Consider the following 16,245-nt stretch of genomic DNA (forward strand, 5'->3'; position numbering starts at 1 on the left):
AGTGGTTAAATAAGAAAATAGTTCACTCGGTTTCCTGTATTATCATGTGCACAGGAGACTTTGGGACAGATCAATCATGACTGTAAAGACAAACAAGGAAGTATTACTCGTTGGGAATAGAATGCTACTGACAGCAGTTTTAAATAAAGGAAATTTGGATGTTAAATTTCAGTTAAAAGTTGGAAGTTGGCCATTTAAGAAGTTACTGCAAACAACAGAATGTTTGCTTTTCTGGGTATATGAAGCTTATTTAAGTTCTGTTTTCTTACAAAGTGTTACAAAATTAAAGGTGACACTATTGTAGAATTTTAGAGTGATGAATAATCTTAGCTTGAGCAAACAGTTTTGTAATGATAGATGGATAAGGAGAAGGATTTTCACTGAATCAAGTCATATACATACATTTGTATATATTTGTGGAATGTATAAAGATGATGCATTTTCTCATCAGGACTGTTTATAATCTTCCTTTCTCTGAGAAATAATAATGTGGAATATCACCATTAAAATATTAATTGAGCTTCATTTTAACAATATGAATTCCTGATTGCTTCATCTGTATAGGATTTCTTTGCCATTTGAAACTGTTTTTCATGTAAAGCACAGATAAAATGGAACTAATGGTAGTGCACTACACTTCCATATGAGAAAGATAAGTTCTGTTTTTAGTTTCTTCCTTTCCCAGGCTCAAACAGGTTGACAGTGAGTATTGCCAAACACTAATATTTCCATATCATTTTAAGATTAGTTTGATCGTCTTTTAAATCCTCAGTTTAGTTCTCTTTTTAGTCCTAGAAAATAAAGTGGAAAATGTGAGACTATGAATTTTTCCATGCAGCTAATAATGTGGTACCCCATGACTTTACCTACCATATTTACTTGATTCCAAGACAAGGTTTTCTTCTTCATTCACCATTGAGCTTCATTTAGAATCGAGCATCAGACCACTTCAGCTGGTTGTTGTGGGGAGCAGCTGTTCAGGGAGCTCAGCCAGGCCAGGGACAGCATCAGCGGCATGTTGGTTCCTGCTTCCTGCCCAGCTCCCCTCCTCAAGCCTCCCTCTCTGGCAGGGAGTTGGGCAGGGAAGGAGGAATCTGTACATTGCTGCTGCGGTCTCCAGCCAAGCCAGGCTCCCTGCACAGCCATTCCTCCCAGATCCCAGCTAGAGCAGTCTGACCCCTAGCTGACACAGACACGGAAGGAGGCCCAGAACCATTCATCACCCTCTCCTGCCCCATGATACAGGAAGCAGCTGTGGCAGCTTGCAGATTCCTCCTTCCAGCCTCCTCCTGAGCAGCAGGGGAGATGGCGGAGGGGAGAGGGAAGGAGAAGCCTGGGTGCTGCCAAGTTGAGCTCCCTGCACAGCTGCCTCCTGAGATGTGGGACAGAAGCAGTTCAGAAGGGGCTCTGGGGCTCCCTCTGCACCTGGGGAAAGCAGTGAAAGGGTGGGACAGGTAACTGGTGCCAATTGGGGACGAAAATCTAGGGTGGCAGGCAGCAGATGGTAAGTGGCAGGAGGGCAAGTAGAAGAGGTGCAAGGGCCAGGGGCTAGGCTGCCTGCTTCCCTCCCTGCCTTCTGGATCAGCTGGGGAAAGCAGTGGAAACAAGGGGAGACAGATGGCAGAGCAGCAGCTGGGGAGGCAAGTGCTGGCAGGCATGTGGCAGGGGATAAGTGCTGGGGGGGGGGGGCCATGGGGGGAAGGACATGGGTCAGGCTTTCTTCTTCCCCACCGTCCACCCCCCTGTTCCTCTGCCTCTGTTTGCTCCACTGCTTTCCCACCACATTGGGGGGGAGGAAACTAATTTAAGATGACTCTCCAATAATTAGACATGGAAAATTATCACAGATTGATAATTGTCCATGCCTAGAATTTATTATTTGGGGGACATCTTAAATTCCAAGTCACCTTGCATTCAGGTAGGTATGGTATGTTATAAATCTGCAACACTAAACACTACCTCCCTGAATTTTTGTAGAGAGCTGATTGTTTCTGAGCTTTACGCTTATAATTCCTTTTCTTCTTAAAGGGAGAAAACTCTGCGTTGTTGATCTCAAATAGAGCTTTCAGTTTTTTCTTTCAGTTTATGATACATTCAGTTTTCTTTTGTTTCCTTTTTTCTTCCTTTAATCTCAGAGATACCACTGTACAGAGCCTTACTCAGCAGCCTTCAGTTAAAGATGGTCTTATTACATACGAAGACTCACCACTGGTCAGTATTTAAATTATATTTATGCATTTGAAAATAAATTTCCATTTATAACGTTATGTTAAACTATATTGGGGTCTCAAAAAAGGTTCAGATATTCTGAATCTGGTTAGAAAATCTTTATCTTTTTACCCTTGATGCTGTACTTTTAATGGGCATGTTATATGGCAGCAACAAACCCTAATGCGCAAAGACACTGTGGGCCATTTTGGACTATGTGTACTTAGGTATCAACCCAGAGCAAGTAGGCAGGTAGTTGATTTTGTGAGCAGATCACGGGGCTGACTGTGATTTTCATGGGCTTATCGCAGCAGGAAATGCCTAGGCCTCTGATTGGCCAAAGGTTCTCAGTGGCCACACTCCTCACTGCTGATTGGTGGAGACTGGAAGGACCTCACAACAGGCAGCTCTCTCAGCCAATCTGCAGTGGGGTTAGGGGGGAGGCAGCCATTTTGGCTGCTCCCTTTTGTGTGGGCAGTCTTCCTCCTCTCATTCCCCACCCTGGCAGGCTGCACGGGCAGGTCATAGTGGCCATGTGGATTGATGGCTCTCTCTGGGAGCCAACACTTTATTTTTAGTAAGTTTTTATATTTTTCCATGTATTTCGTGGACAGTTCCCAATTTGGTAAAATTACAGATTGTGTAGGTCCCTACTTGTACTATACTTACATTTTCTGTGTCACTAATCATACAGTACAGCGTTTGGTGTTCTGGCATACCTGCCACGTAAAAGGAGCAAGCCCATGACTTTGTCTTGAAATAAGCTGAAGCTCATTCTGACTGGTGCGCTGACACTTCCCCATTTCTCTTTTCTGGTTTCTAAACATATGCCATACAATCTCAGTGAAGCAGATTCCCCACACATTCCCTATCCTCCAACTTTTTATTATCTTCTGTGTCACTCCCCTATGCACTCCAGACTCAGACTACTTATGTTCCTTAAAGACTGAACTACAACTCATCTCCAACCAGTAGTTTTTGGTCTTTCTCAGTTCCTCACTTCCCTCTCAGGTGTAGCAATCTTCCCATTTAGCCCTGCTTGAACACAGGAGTCCTGCTTTCTTATTGTACCATCTCCTTCCCTTCCACACATACCACAGTTGCATATCTAAATCTTGCTTTCCCTCCCAGTCTCTGCTGCCCTTTCTCTGTTAACACTGCTGTGCTACTGCCTACGGGCCAAGTTTTGTCCATAAGTGTCGAGGCAATCACCTGTCACCAAACGTTACATAATTTCCGCGTTTCGTATCATTTGTCGAATTTCCTGCCATGATAAGCGAAATCTTTTCTTTCTGCAGCATCTAGATCTGCCTCTGCCCCATTAGCCAGACAAAATCTAAATGTAGCTTACAAAAATATGTTGATTTAAAAAAACATTCTGTACTGTTGCCAAAATCAATACGTTGATTTAACAAAATCCTGAACTGCCAGTGATTTCTATTGATATGATCATCTTGGAGAGTGACTAATTCCAAAGTGGTTGCTTGAGATCCCAGCCCTTGAAAACCAAACCACTAATTTAGGTTTCTGAATTTGGCATTAGGAGTCTAATTTAGGCATTCAGTTTTGAAACCTTTTCTACCATATATAACTTACCTATTTTCAGTTGAAAAGTAGATCAAAAACAGAAGAAAGAGGTTGTGACTCATACACAGAACTAATGCATGTATCTTACTTCAGTTCCTTGTATTCATATCTACACACATAAAATACAGACACTTGTGTATTTATTTGTACTTAAACTGATGACAATTGGATATAATCTCAATTTATTATTTCTCAAAATAAAAGCTGTAAGGCTGAAGCTCACTAAAAGAACAATACAATACTTTTCTCAAAGATATGGTTACCATATTAATCTATTTTACTTTCTTAAAAGGAAATATATTTTTAAATTAATTCCAGTTAAAAAAATTTTATTGGAGCATTTCTTAAACCGTATTTTAGGTGTTACCACTGTCCATTTTTTCCATCAATTTTAAGCAACCTTTTATTAATTCTTTTTTAACCCAACTGTATTAATTATCATTTTCCTTCTCATAATTTTACTGTTTTAACCAGCAGAAGGTGAGCGTGCAACATTAATACAAGGAACTGATAAATCAGCAATGCAGTTCCTTATATTGTGGTGTCCATATGATGGTTCTTCTGTCTCCTAGGTGAAAGCAGTCAAGTCAGGGCATATCCTGGTTATTGATGAGGCAGACAAAGCTCCAACAAATGTTACCTGTATTTTAAAAACTTTAGTGGAAAGTGGAGAAATGATTCTGTCAGATGGGAGGCGCCTTGTTGCCAGTAAGTAGTATCAAATGCTTTTATCGTTTACAGTAAAACATAGCATGTTGCACTGTTTTAGCAGTTACATCTAAGTGTAACCACAGAAGAGCCTGAGTGGAAAATATTTGCTGTTAAAAGGTCAGTTATTAACAGTTTAAAGGGGGAGGGGTCTTCACAGAATACTTGTGTAAAAATGCCTGTGAGGTACTGTGTTTGTGTTTCAAAGATCACCTGTAAAATTACTAATTTTATGAGTTAAAAGGGGTTGGTTTGTTTTTTCTAACTAGGATCCCTACAGTCTCACTTGAGATTTTATTTCTCAAGTCAAGCTTCCTCCTGCTTATTCATTAACCCTGGGAATAAAGATCTAGTAAACCAAATTATCTTCTTAGGTCCATCTATGTGTTCCTGTTGTCCTGGGCAAATCCTTACCTCTTTTTTGGCAATTAGAGAAATCTTTTGTGTGTATAATTCTTTCTCTTTTTTGGGGGAGAGAGAGAGAATGCAATCCAGTGAAAGTCACTGAGAAAATTAAACATGAAAGGTAATGTCATTTTAGAATCACTTCTCAAAATGGAACCATATTTGAAGTACCTCTTCAGTATTAATGGGTATGGTTCGTTATGCAAATAATTATATCGTGTTTTTCTTTACAGATCAGGAGTGTAGTAATCTTTTGAATCCAAATGCTACAATTCTATAATTTTGCGACACTACAAACCACTAAGCTGGCATTTTGAAGTAATGCTGTTTAGTTGTCTCAATACGTATACTAGTTTTGTAGCTGAGGGGAGAAATAGTAGAGTGACATTGGAGAAATGTTACTTGGGAGCTGGTAGCAGAGATGCTAGCTTGAGTCACTCCTGTGATATGGAGCCCGTGGACATATGGCTGTGGCTTCTTGCAGATTCCTGATGATCTCCAGCTTTATGGCCAGGTTTTTCTGAAGGAGGGCAAACTCTGACCCTCTTCTTGCTACCCCAGATACAGCAGGATGTAGAAGTGTCCATAAAGGTTTTTTCCCTGGGTTATTTCCTTTACTTGAGTTGTCTCCTCACACATTTGACTGCAGACATGGGTAGCTGTGATCTTGAGAGACTGACTGCATTCTTGACTGTAGAACATTCGACCAGCAGATTCAGATTCCATCATTTATGATAAAAAATAATTACAGCCAGGTGATGCGGACCCTTGTAGTTTGGCAACATGCTAATAAACTGCTAAGAGTTTTTTGCTAGATTGTGTCGCCTATTGGTTTTGAAGCTAAAATAGTTTCTTTAAAATATTTGTGTGTTTTTTAGATCCTGCTAATGTAGATGGGAGAGAAAATGTAATAGTAATTCATCCGGATTTTAGAATGATAGTTCTAGCAAACAGACCTGGATTTCCTTTCTTGGGAAATGATTTTTTTGGCACCCTAGGTAAGTGATTTGCATGAAATGGGGAGCATCTTAAATTATATTATTAATGGAATTGGTATGCAAGTTCCAAGATTTCATTTTTTTCCCTAAACCTTTTAATGAAAAGAAGAGTGGGGAAATCTTAGGCAGTTTTATTACCTCCAGATCAGTTCTTGTCCGTACCATAATGAAGGAGGAGGGAGCAGGGGAGGGCGACCAGGTGCCAGTCCCAGGCATTGATCCTGGGTGGGGTACAGAAATAGCAGCTGCATTGCCAGCCTACCTGCCATTGCACTGCCTGCAGTTTGGCCTCTGACACTACCCCATGTGCAACCAAGGATGCCTATAAGCACCCAGTTACACTTCTGGGTCTGGTTTTCACAGGCTTATAAGGCCATGAAAAAGTCTCTTTGCACTGAGATTAACCATCCACTGTACTCTCTTGACTGGAAGAACAGTATAGCTGTGGATATACTTGCAGAGCTGCTGCCACCCCTCGCATTCTGGAGATCAATTCCACAATGCTTCCATTTAGCATCATCAGTTGAAAGTGGTGGAGGCAAAGTTCAGTGGTCAAGTGCAAGTTCAGTGAGAACTTCACTTTTTTCAGTGGCAGTGGATGATGGAGTCAGAAATTCCGACTTCCCTCATTTTAGCCAAGTTCAAGCTTTTTTATTTCAGTTTCCCTAGTGTTTAGAATCATAGAAATCATAGAAAAATTAGGGTCTGAAGGGACCTCAGGAGGTCATCTAGTCCAACTCCCTGCTCAAAGTAGGACCATCCTAACCAAGGCTTTGTCTAGGCAGGTCTTAAAAACCTCCAAGGATGGTTTATTCAGGCTAAAACTTTCAGAAGTGATTAATGATTCTGACTGCCTCAATTTTATGCGTCTGAAAAACACAGACCTTAAAAGTGACCTGATTTTTTCCATTGGACCAAGGATTCAGTACCTTCTGCAAGCTTCCAGGATTTTTCCAGTTATATGAGATCTATGAAGTGAATGGTATATAAAATTTAAGTAGTATTGATACTATGCCATCATTTTCTAATGTTTTTAATGCATGTTATTGTGCTTTTTTTATTTTAGGAGATATTTTTAGCTGCCATGCTGTTGACAATCCCAAACCACAGTCAGAGCTTTCTATGCTTAAGCAGTATGGTCCTGATGTTCCTGAGCAAATTCTTCAGAAACTGGTGGCTGCTTTTGGAGAACTGAGGAGCTTGGCTGACCAAGGAATTATTAACTATCCTTATTCAACCAGAGAAGTTGTGAATATCGTAAAACATTTGCAGGTAAAGTATACATAATCTGGAATTCAGAACTATAAAACAAATTAAAGGAATAATAGTGAAATATAATTTTTGAAAATCCTTCGTATGTTGTAGATTAAGGATTTAAAAAAAAAAAAACGTTTTGAATTAAAGGATTCATCTGACAATTGCATATCTGTTATTGTATATTACCTGGTCAGATAGTATGTTGGTGGGGTCCTAACAGCACCTAGGTAGCTAATTTTTTTTGTGGGTGTATAAAGTATGCATGTTTTTATTCTTTAAAAAAGCCTGTCAGAGGGTAAGAAATTGAAAGTCTGGTACATCATTCATATTGATGTACTATATTTACTTGCATCTAAGACAAGATTTTTTCCCCAGGCAGCATGGAGGGAAAAAGGACCTTGGCTTAGATTTGCATACAAAGAAGGGGGAAGGAGATGGCCAGAATGAGACCCACAGCAGCTTCCTGCCCTGCCCCTTCTACATCCTGTCTGTACTTCTTCCCCATCCTTCCCCCACCTTTCTCCCAAGGGTAAGGCTAGGATTCAGAGAGAGTTCTAGACAAACTACCACTGCAGCCAAGTATGCTGTTGGCCTTTTTCACAATAATTTGTCGAGGTCTCTCTGAATCCTAGCCCTACCCTCCAGTGTATCTACTACTCCCTCCAGTTTGGTGTTTTCTGCAAACTTGCTGTGGGTGCACTCCATCCCATCTTCCATGTCACTGAAGATATTGAACAAAACCAGCCTTCTACACTCCTTTTTCATTTTTGGCCCACGAACAGGCTTTCATTTCTAGCAGTAGAAATTTCTGAGAACTTCCCCCTCTCCCCTGCTTCCTGTGTCTACCTGAGACTGGGGTAATCCTGATCTGAGGAAGGCATAGGAAGCAGTGGTTGCTTCACTCCTCCCATTCCTGGAGGGGAGGGTATTAGAGTGGCAGGGAAAGACTCCTGAAACCTCCTCAGACCAGGGATACTTAGGTCTGGAGAATGGGTCTTTCCCCGATGCTCCACTCCTCCCCATAGACCAGAGTAGAAGGGGAATGGGGCAAAATCCCCAGCCTGTTCCCCCAGATCAGGCAGTCTCTGGTCCAGGAAAGTGTGGAAGGTCAGAGTGCATGGCATCTGGGTTGAAAATTGCTGATTTAGACTAGCGATAACATAAAAATATACAGTATAACAGGGTACTGGGCTGCCTGAACTAAGGAGATAAAAGCTAAGGTTTCATACTAAAGCAGCTTGTAACTGAATTGTTAATAAGTGAAGTATAAAGATTTATAAATGAAGATCTGTGAGCAAAGCATTAGTCAGAACACAGAGATTTACCAAAGTAATGAGTACCATTATCAAATTATGAATAATGCTGGAATTTTTAAACAAATATTCAAATTTAAAGTGAAAGACCAAAAAATATTAATGGGATAATAGGCTGCTATGCTGTAGGGCAATGTTTTATATTTAAAGGGAAAAAATGGAACTCTCTTGGGTCTTCCCTTTTGACATGTCCCTAGATAATCTGTATTTTCATGTGTATTTTTGTGGGAGTCATCAGGTGGTGGTGGTGTTATACCCAGTCTTACACATTATTTTTCTTTGCGTTAACACAGTATAAAAGCATTGAAGAAAACGTGTTGCTACTGGTGATACAAATTTTTTGGGCAAAGTGGTTGCAAACAGCAAAGCACATTGCTGTGTGCTTTTATCCCCTTTGCTGGGTCAGAGTTGCCCAGAACTGGACATTGCAGGCTGTGAATTCTGAAAGTGGAATTTGTCTGCCTGCTGTTCGTGACCACCTCTGTTCAAAGACTAATGTATTTAGTGCAAACAGTCTGGACTGAGCAAAGCCCTATCTTGGATTATTAAATTTTCATTCAACACAAATCTTTGAAAACCCAACATTTTGGCAGGAGGGCAACAATATTTTGTTTACAGTATATTGTTTTTACAGCAATCACCTAAAGAAGGATGAGCCTAATGTAAACAGTTCATGTAAACATAAACCTAGTAGTTATTCTAGAGCAACACCCTTCCAGGTTTTCAGGTAGGAAAGGGTTAGAAGGAGAGGAAGGAGGGAAATGAGTCAATGAACATTGCTGACTTGCAGGAAGGAAGGAGGGAAATTAGTCATATTGTTAAACAGTTTCCTTACAGCAGTTCCATGGCCCTGCTTTCTTTGTACTATTATTGGTGTTTTCTTTCATGTAATTTTGGAAAGTTTCTACTTCTGCAGAAAGGAGCTAGATGCTAAGGCAATATCTTTGTTGTTGACAGATAACTTCTGAGTACCAGAGCCAGTCAGACTAGAGAGAATTCTGCATTCACTGTGCAGGCAAGGTTCTTTGGGTAGATGTAATATCTTTTATTAGACCAAATGAGTAGTTGAAAAAAAGTTCTTTGCAGGCTTTGGAGCATAGTAATTGATCATTCAAATCTTTGCAGTCTGATTAAACATTATGCTAGCTAGTTAAAGCTAAAATGTGCATTTATGGTTACTGAGTCATAATCATATACTGATACATAAGCCAATCAGAGTGCATAGAATTGTATAGCTCTTCCAGAAAGTCAGAGAACCTCTCAAGCCTAGAACCTCATAAGGCTAACATTGTGTAGACACATCAATTTCTGTAACCAACAGCACACAAAGAAGTAGTGAGGCCACCAGCTTTTCCCAGCACCTTCAGTGGTGGCTGAATGACTGGGTACTACTTGGGTTGACTGGGGGAAGATTTTGAAATGTGCCTGGAGTGAGGCGTAAACCAGAATGAAACACTTTAATACCTCTTCCAGCTTCCTCCAACACAGAAGTGTTAGGAAACTTATAAAGTGCTTTGCTAACTGTTTGGAATCTCCGTGCTCATTCTGGTAAAACAGATTGGATGATAGAATGCAGCATTAGTAGCTAGGTTGTACATTTGTAATATAAGTTTAGGTAAGAAGGCAAACTTCGGGCCTATAACAGCTGATTTAAAGGGCAAAACTCACGGTTTCCTTCTAGTTGAGGGAATGAAAACTGGGGCTTTGCTTACATTTGTAATACCTGCAAATTATTTTTTAAATTGGTATTTTTTTGCTTGTTGACCTTCTGAAGGAGATTATAAAATTAGTCATTCATGTGTTTACCTTTCATAAAAACTTATAACCATAAAAATAGTGACTTTTAACCAAGTCACCAGTGGTAATGGCTTTGTGTCAAGCCAAGTAGCAAAGATACTCTGTGATAAGCTGTTAAAAGCTAAAACTATGTTATTGATTGTTTAAAAAAATAACCAAGAATCTAGGAGTAAAATATGAAAGTCTTAGAAGGTACACACAAGTGTTACTTGTAAAGGAAAGAATCAGTGAATGAGAACCAGATGCATTAATGGAAAGTCAGTATTTTCTCCACTAATCTGGTTTTAAAAATCAATATAAACCAAATGATTTATAAGACAGTCAACTTCTCTGCTTCAGGTAAACGGTCACTGCCAGTCTTTGGTAAACAGCTTTTTCATCCAGATATTAAAAATTGGCTGGATTTGTCCTGTTTGAAGCAATAGAGCTCAGTTGTTAAAAATGTGATTAACTTGAAAACATTTTAGCAAGTTTTCTAGTCTAAAATAATTTTTGTGACAGAGGAACATTTGTCCCTAAAAAAACATGTAGTATAGTACATGCAAACCGTATAATACAATATTGGTACAAAAGACACTGTGATATCAGTTTGCTTCCCTGAAGTGAGAAATATTGATGTCAGAAGTTACAAAATAGTACAGAAGAGGTTACATAAATATTTGGAACCATTAGGAAAGATGTATAACATTTGAGTCAAATGGCCTTTGCAGCATCCAGAATAAGATAGCTGAATCAATATATGTTTAACAGAGAAGGCTAATCAGTTTTCAGTGTACTCGTTTCTGGAAAATTACTAAATAAATTGGTGCAAGTGTTGGGTATACTTTGTGATAAAGAGGAAAGGATCATAAAATCATTGTGTTGGGTTCCTAGACCCTTATCTGTAGTACAGCTCTCCAATCAGTTGTCACCCATTTTGTATTTGTTTTTGATTATTCTTCCCAAGGTGTAGCACCTCACATTTGTGTAATAAATGGCAATAACTTAAATACCTCTATGTGCTTTTATTGTTGACAGTATGTACCGTGAATGTTTCTACTGCTTATTTTGATAAATCTGTGGTTTATTTCCTATGTTATTTAATATTTATTCAGATTCTAGTATGGCGAAATTATTTACTTCAAACATGTCAAATTTAAGGTCTATTTTGAAGGGGTCAAAATTTGGCCCTTGGAAGTTTTTGACACTTCAAAGCGCATGCACATGCTTAATTCTTCTACTAGATAGCCATGCACTGGGGGGAAAAGTCTAGATCCTTGCCTCAAAGACCTTACAGCTGAAACAGACAGCAAATAAAGAAAGAATGGGAAATGGGAGAAATCCCTTCATGTTAGCTGAATGGTTTGTTTTATTTACTTTAACCATGGCCATGAATGATTTTAGCCACATCACTGCTGTTAAATTAAATTAAAATTTAAATTAAATGTAAAATTATGATAACCTGTATCAAGGCCCAAGCTTACTATAATTTAGTACATTTTTTTTAAATTTTGATTTACGTAGCTTAGACCATGCTTGTTTGCTGCCAGAGATTTTTTTAAAAAAGGCACAAATGACTAGCAAAAGTTACTGGTAAACCACCTGGAACCAATTTACTTTTGTAGTTACAGAGATAATACCATCTTTATTTTAGTTTATTCAACTAATGCACTTTGGTGGCAGACACAGTCAAAGCTGGGAAATCAGTGCTGTTGGAAAAGCAAAGAGCTTATTTTCTTTTTCCAATGCAGGTTTGTCCAACGTTTAAGTGGCTAGCCACACACCCCACAGGCAGCACCAGCAGGAGCTGTATACCACATGGGCATCACTAGTGCAAGCCATGGACCACCCAAGCTCCCCACTGCCCATGCATCCCCTCTGCTGCGCTGTATACATGTCCTCACCTCATCCTTAGCTCCCCAGCTCTGGGCTGTCCCAATGCACCATGCCATGTGGGCATCCCAAACCATGTGCTTCCCTGGCACCATAGGCTATGCTGCTTCATTCTGTCCTGCCCTGTCCCTTGTGGAGGTGGCAAGAAGCCAGAGGAGGGAGGGGGAGCCCAGAGGCCCTGGCTGCTGCAGGAGCCCATGGATCCACAAATTAACCCCTTATGGGCCACATAAGGACGCTGGACTGCCAACTGGAAAGTTCCAATCTTTGAATAAATATGAGGAGTAAGAGGATGAGATCAACTGTTTCTAAAATTTTGAAGGGCCATTTTTTATTTAAAGACTCCCAAGGTAGGTGAGAGTACCACCACCCTTGGAAGACAGTGACAGGACTGGCTGCGGCACGAGGGTGCTACAGTGCTGGCTAGCCCCGCCCTACTGCACTCTTGTGCCCCAGCCAGCCCCTCTGCATCACATTGTGCTGGGTAGAAGCATCCGGGTTGGCAAGCTGACTTTCAGGGCCCCCTGCCAGCTGGGGCTGTGTTGCATGGCTCAACATGCTAAGGTCCCAGGCGCACATGCAAAATGCTGCGCCTGGGAGCAATAAACTTGGACATGAACTGCGCCACAGTTTATTGCGTCACATTACTACCATGTGGAGACGCGCCCAGAATATCTTATAAAACAAGAAAAACAGGACATAGTGATTGAAACAGTCTGTTAAGGTTCAGATCACTAATGACAGTGTTTTCTTTGTTGTAAATGCAGAACAAAGGATAGGTTTTTAAAGTATATATTTAAAACTTTCTTATGCACAGCCTAATTTCCTGCAATAGCTACAGTATGGCAAGAATCATAGAAAGCAAAGTAATGCCCTAGTAAATAAATGCATAATTCAGTACTTTGTAATCCAGAAGTTAAAATTAGGACTAATAAAATGTCTGTTGAGTAATGTCTTTGATCAAATGAAATATGTAAACATAGTATTGATGTAAATATTTTCCTGGTTAGGCCAAAAAACTACCAGGTTTAATGTATAGTTAGCTTTAAATCAGTAAGTTTTAATGGTTACCAGCCAATAAAAAACAGTCTTTCTTTAGGAAAATGATAAAGGTATGAATACAACATGAGATTAAAAATGATTATTTAAATCACAGCTTTCTGCTTTCTGATTTAAAGATTCAAGATTATGGTCAGTTACTTGTAACATTTTGATATAAATCAACCACCTGGTCTTTTGAGGAAATAAGTATACCATTTTTCCTATTGTTTATGACAGGTAGGCCTATCATTTCTTTCTACTTATCTTTAGCAGTTTAATTGTACAGACTCGCTATAACAAAGTATGTTACTTTATGCAGTAATTTAAGAGTGTAATTAGTGAGAGTAATTTTTGGTTTTTGTTTCTTTGCAGAAATTTCCAACTGAAGGGCTTGCAAATGTGGTACGAAATGTATTTGACTTTGACTCCTACAACAATGAAATGCGTGAGACTCTTATCAACACTTTGCACAAACATGGGATACCTATTGGAGCAAAACCAACCAATATACAGCTGGCTAAGGAGTAAGACTAACATAATTTAAATTGAGAAGACTGATCTCTCTCAGCCATTTTTCACCCTGTTATCTTGCTGCTAATTGATTAAGAACATCCTGGGATACTTGAAGATAAATCCTATTTTGGCTGAAGTTTTATTTTCTAGAAATAAATTATGCCTGACAGTCAGATATAACTGATAAATGTAGTGCTTATTAATTAGTAATATTTCATCTTTAACATCCGTGTAAACTTTGATAGCTTGTATGATAAACAGATACAACAAAATAAAGGGAAATATTTGTTTCTTTCTCCTTCTGTGTTTTTATTGAATTACTACTCATTTTTCTGTTAGTTACCATAAAAAAATCCATTTTTCTCTGATAGATACAGAAATTAGTACTTAATCTTCTCAAAAGGCAATATAACAGCAGTTCTGCATAACATAATACATAGTAAGCTACAAGAATGGTTGTATTTATTTGTCTACATAACAATTATTTTTTAATAATTAAAGTTATTGACTGAACTTGTTACACTGTACTTTTGGAGAGGTTAGATCCAAAATAGCCAAGTCATTATAAGAAACTAAAATATGAAATCGCAACTGATTTGGTCTTTAAACCTTTACATTTCATATAGATACATGTATTTTTCTGCTTTTAGGTGGAGATTATTTGATGATTAAATCATATTTAATAGAAGTAGTTTTTGTTTTTAAATCTTATTTTCTGATGTTTTGAAAATTTAATACCTTTGAAGGGTTCTGTCAGAAAAATGAAGCCATTAAACTAATTTGAGAACTCTTAATCTGAAAACAAATATTTCCCTTTTATGATGAAAACATAGGCTGTATTTTAAGAAAACTTTGCTTTACTCATGATAGGTTTCTTTTATATTTGCTAAGAAGCAGCTGAATTTACTCCTTTGGCAAAATGCCTTGATATCAGGTGTTTGTACAGAATTCTCATGTAGGAGCACCACTATAAACTATAATCATGCTTAGCAACCTTGCACAGACATTTTGAAAGCAGGCTGGCAATATAATGACTGTATTGAAACTTTTCATTGATGATTGAGGAATTACATGCCTAGCAAGCTGATGCTTGAGTAACTACCACATACTGCAAGATGACAGTGTGCAGTATTCCTGAAACTGTTGTCAGTGACTCCATAATTTACTTCCTTAATATAATTTACTGACTTGAATTTCAAAGGCTTACAAGTGCAATCCAGTTCACCAGTTCAGATTTGAACAGGGTAGTTAGAATATTAAACCTACAGTGGCCGTGTCTACACATGCATTTACACCAGCTTAAATTTACTGTATAGTAAATGGGAATAGGCCAGCGTCTACATATGCAGGCATTAAAGAGCATTAACACTGTGTGTGGACTGACTTGAGATTACAGTTAGTCCCAAGTCAGTCCACACACATAGTGTTACTGTGCAGTAAGGTGTTTACACATGCGTTACTGCGCAGTAACTAATTAGGTGTAAATTTGATATATGCATGACACAGGTTTCAATTTACACTCAGGCTGGTGTAAGTCATCATATTTATTGCACAGTATAGGCATTCAGGTATAGATGTGTCCCCATACTGCACAGTAATTTCAGTTACTGCACAGTAAATGTGCATGTGTAGACATGCCTGGTTTGTTCTTGTGGACTGTGGGATTAGCTACAAAGGTTCATATATGGATTATATGCAGTGATTGGATTCAGGTTTTCAGCCCACAATGGATAAGAAGGTCTGACCACCCGTTCAGATCTTGTCCTATGCTGTTCTTCCACACTGATTGCAACTGTCATGTCTAGAATTTAGGTTTGGCCCATCCTATGTTTTTAAAGTGTACAGGAAATTAAGAAAGAACTAATGATGTTGGTTAGAGTCAGGATAAATACGTTTAGGTAATAAGGCAATATTTCCACAGAGCTTTGCAGGTGTACCTCAGGCCTGATGTGAAAGACTACTGGTAAATATGATTAAATTGCAATATGTTTTGTGAAATAAGCAGGTAGAGACTAGGATGAGATCCCTGAATTTCTTTTCATGCATGTCCTATCCATTTGGTATTCAAGAGTCTGACAATCCTGGCAAATTAGGAAACAGATTTTTGCTGTAATTATGAACAGTTAGAATCTATAAACCATTAGACTCTGGTTGGTTGACAGATGAAAGTTGATGCACCATCTGAGTTGTATGGGATTTCTACTTTGTGCATTAACATATATATACTGGATAGCATCATTTGACTTTTTATTTTAATATGCTAAGCAGTTCATATTTCATAGTTCATAGGTTACTTTTTGTATCTAACCTAAATCCTTCAAGCCAAAGGATATATATAAACAGGAATTATCTCACCCACCAGTGGAATGTGATGGCTGTTATTTATCATTTCATAGTTTCATAGTTTCTAGGGTCGGAAGGGACCTGAGCAGATCATCTAGTCCGACCCCCTGCCATGGCAGGAAGAGCACTGGGGTCAAATGACCCCAGTAAGGTGGTCATCCAACCTCCTCTTAAAAACCCCCAGGGTGGGAGCCTGCACCACC

The 16,245-nt window shown here is 39.0% G+C and overlaps 1 protein-coding gene across 1 annotated transcript in view; it reads left to right on the forward strand.

The window, feature by feature from the left end:
* The window catches only part of VWA8 (von Willebrand factor A domain containing 8), a gene marked incomplete at its 5' end in the record, with an annotated part of 370,441 nt that overhangs the window by 226,956 nt on the left and 127,240 nt on the right, over positions 1–16,245 (forward strand). The window contains 5 exons of the mRNA XM_019523815.1: positions 2,136–2,211; positions 4,368–4,503; positions 5,787–5,906; positions 6,973–7,178; positions 13,559–13,710. Coding sequence (XP_019379360.1) covers positions 2,136–2,211; positions 4,368–4,503; positions 5,787–5,906; positions 6,973–7,178; positions 13,559–13,710 — 690 coding nt within the window. The remainder of the gene's footprint in view (positions 1–2,135; positions 2,212–4,367; positions 4,504–5,786; positions 5,907–6,972; positions 7,179–13,558; positions 13,711–16,245) is intronic.

Source organism: Gavialis gangeticus, unplaced genomic scaffold (assembly GCF_001723915.1).
Source record: "Gavialis gangeticus isolate Ggan-Ray unplaced genomic scaffold, GavGan_comp1, whole genome shotgun sequence".
In the NCBI taxonomy this organism is placed as follows: domain Eukaryota; kingdom Metazoa; phylum Chordata; order Crocodylia; family Gavialidae; genus Gavialis; species Gavialis gangeticus.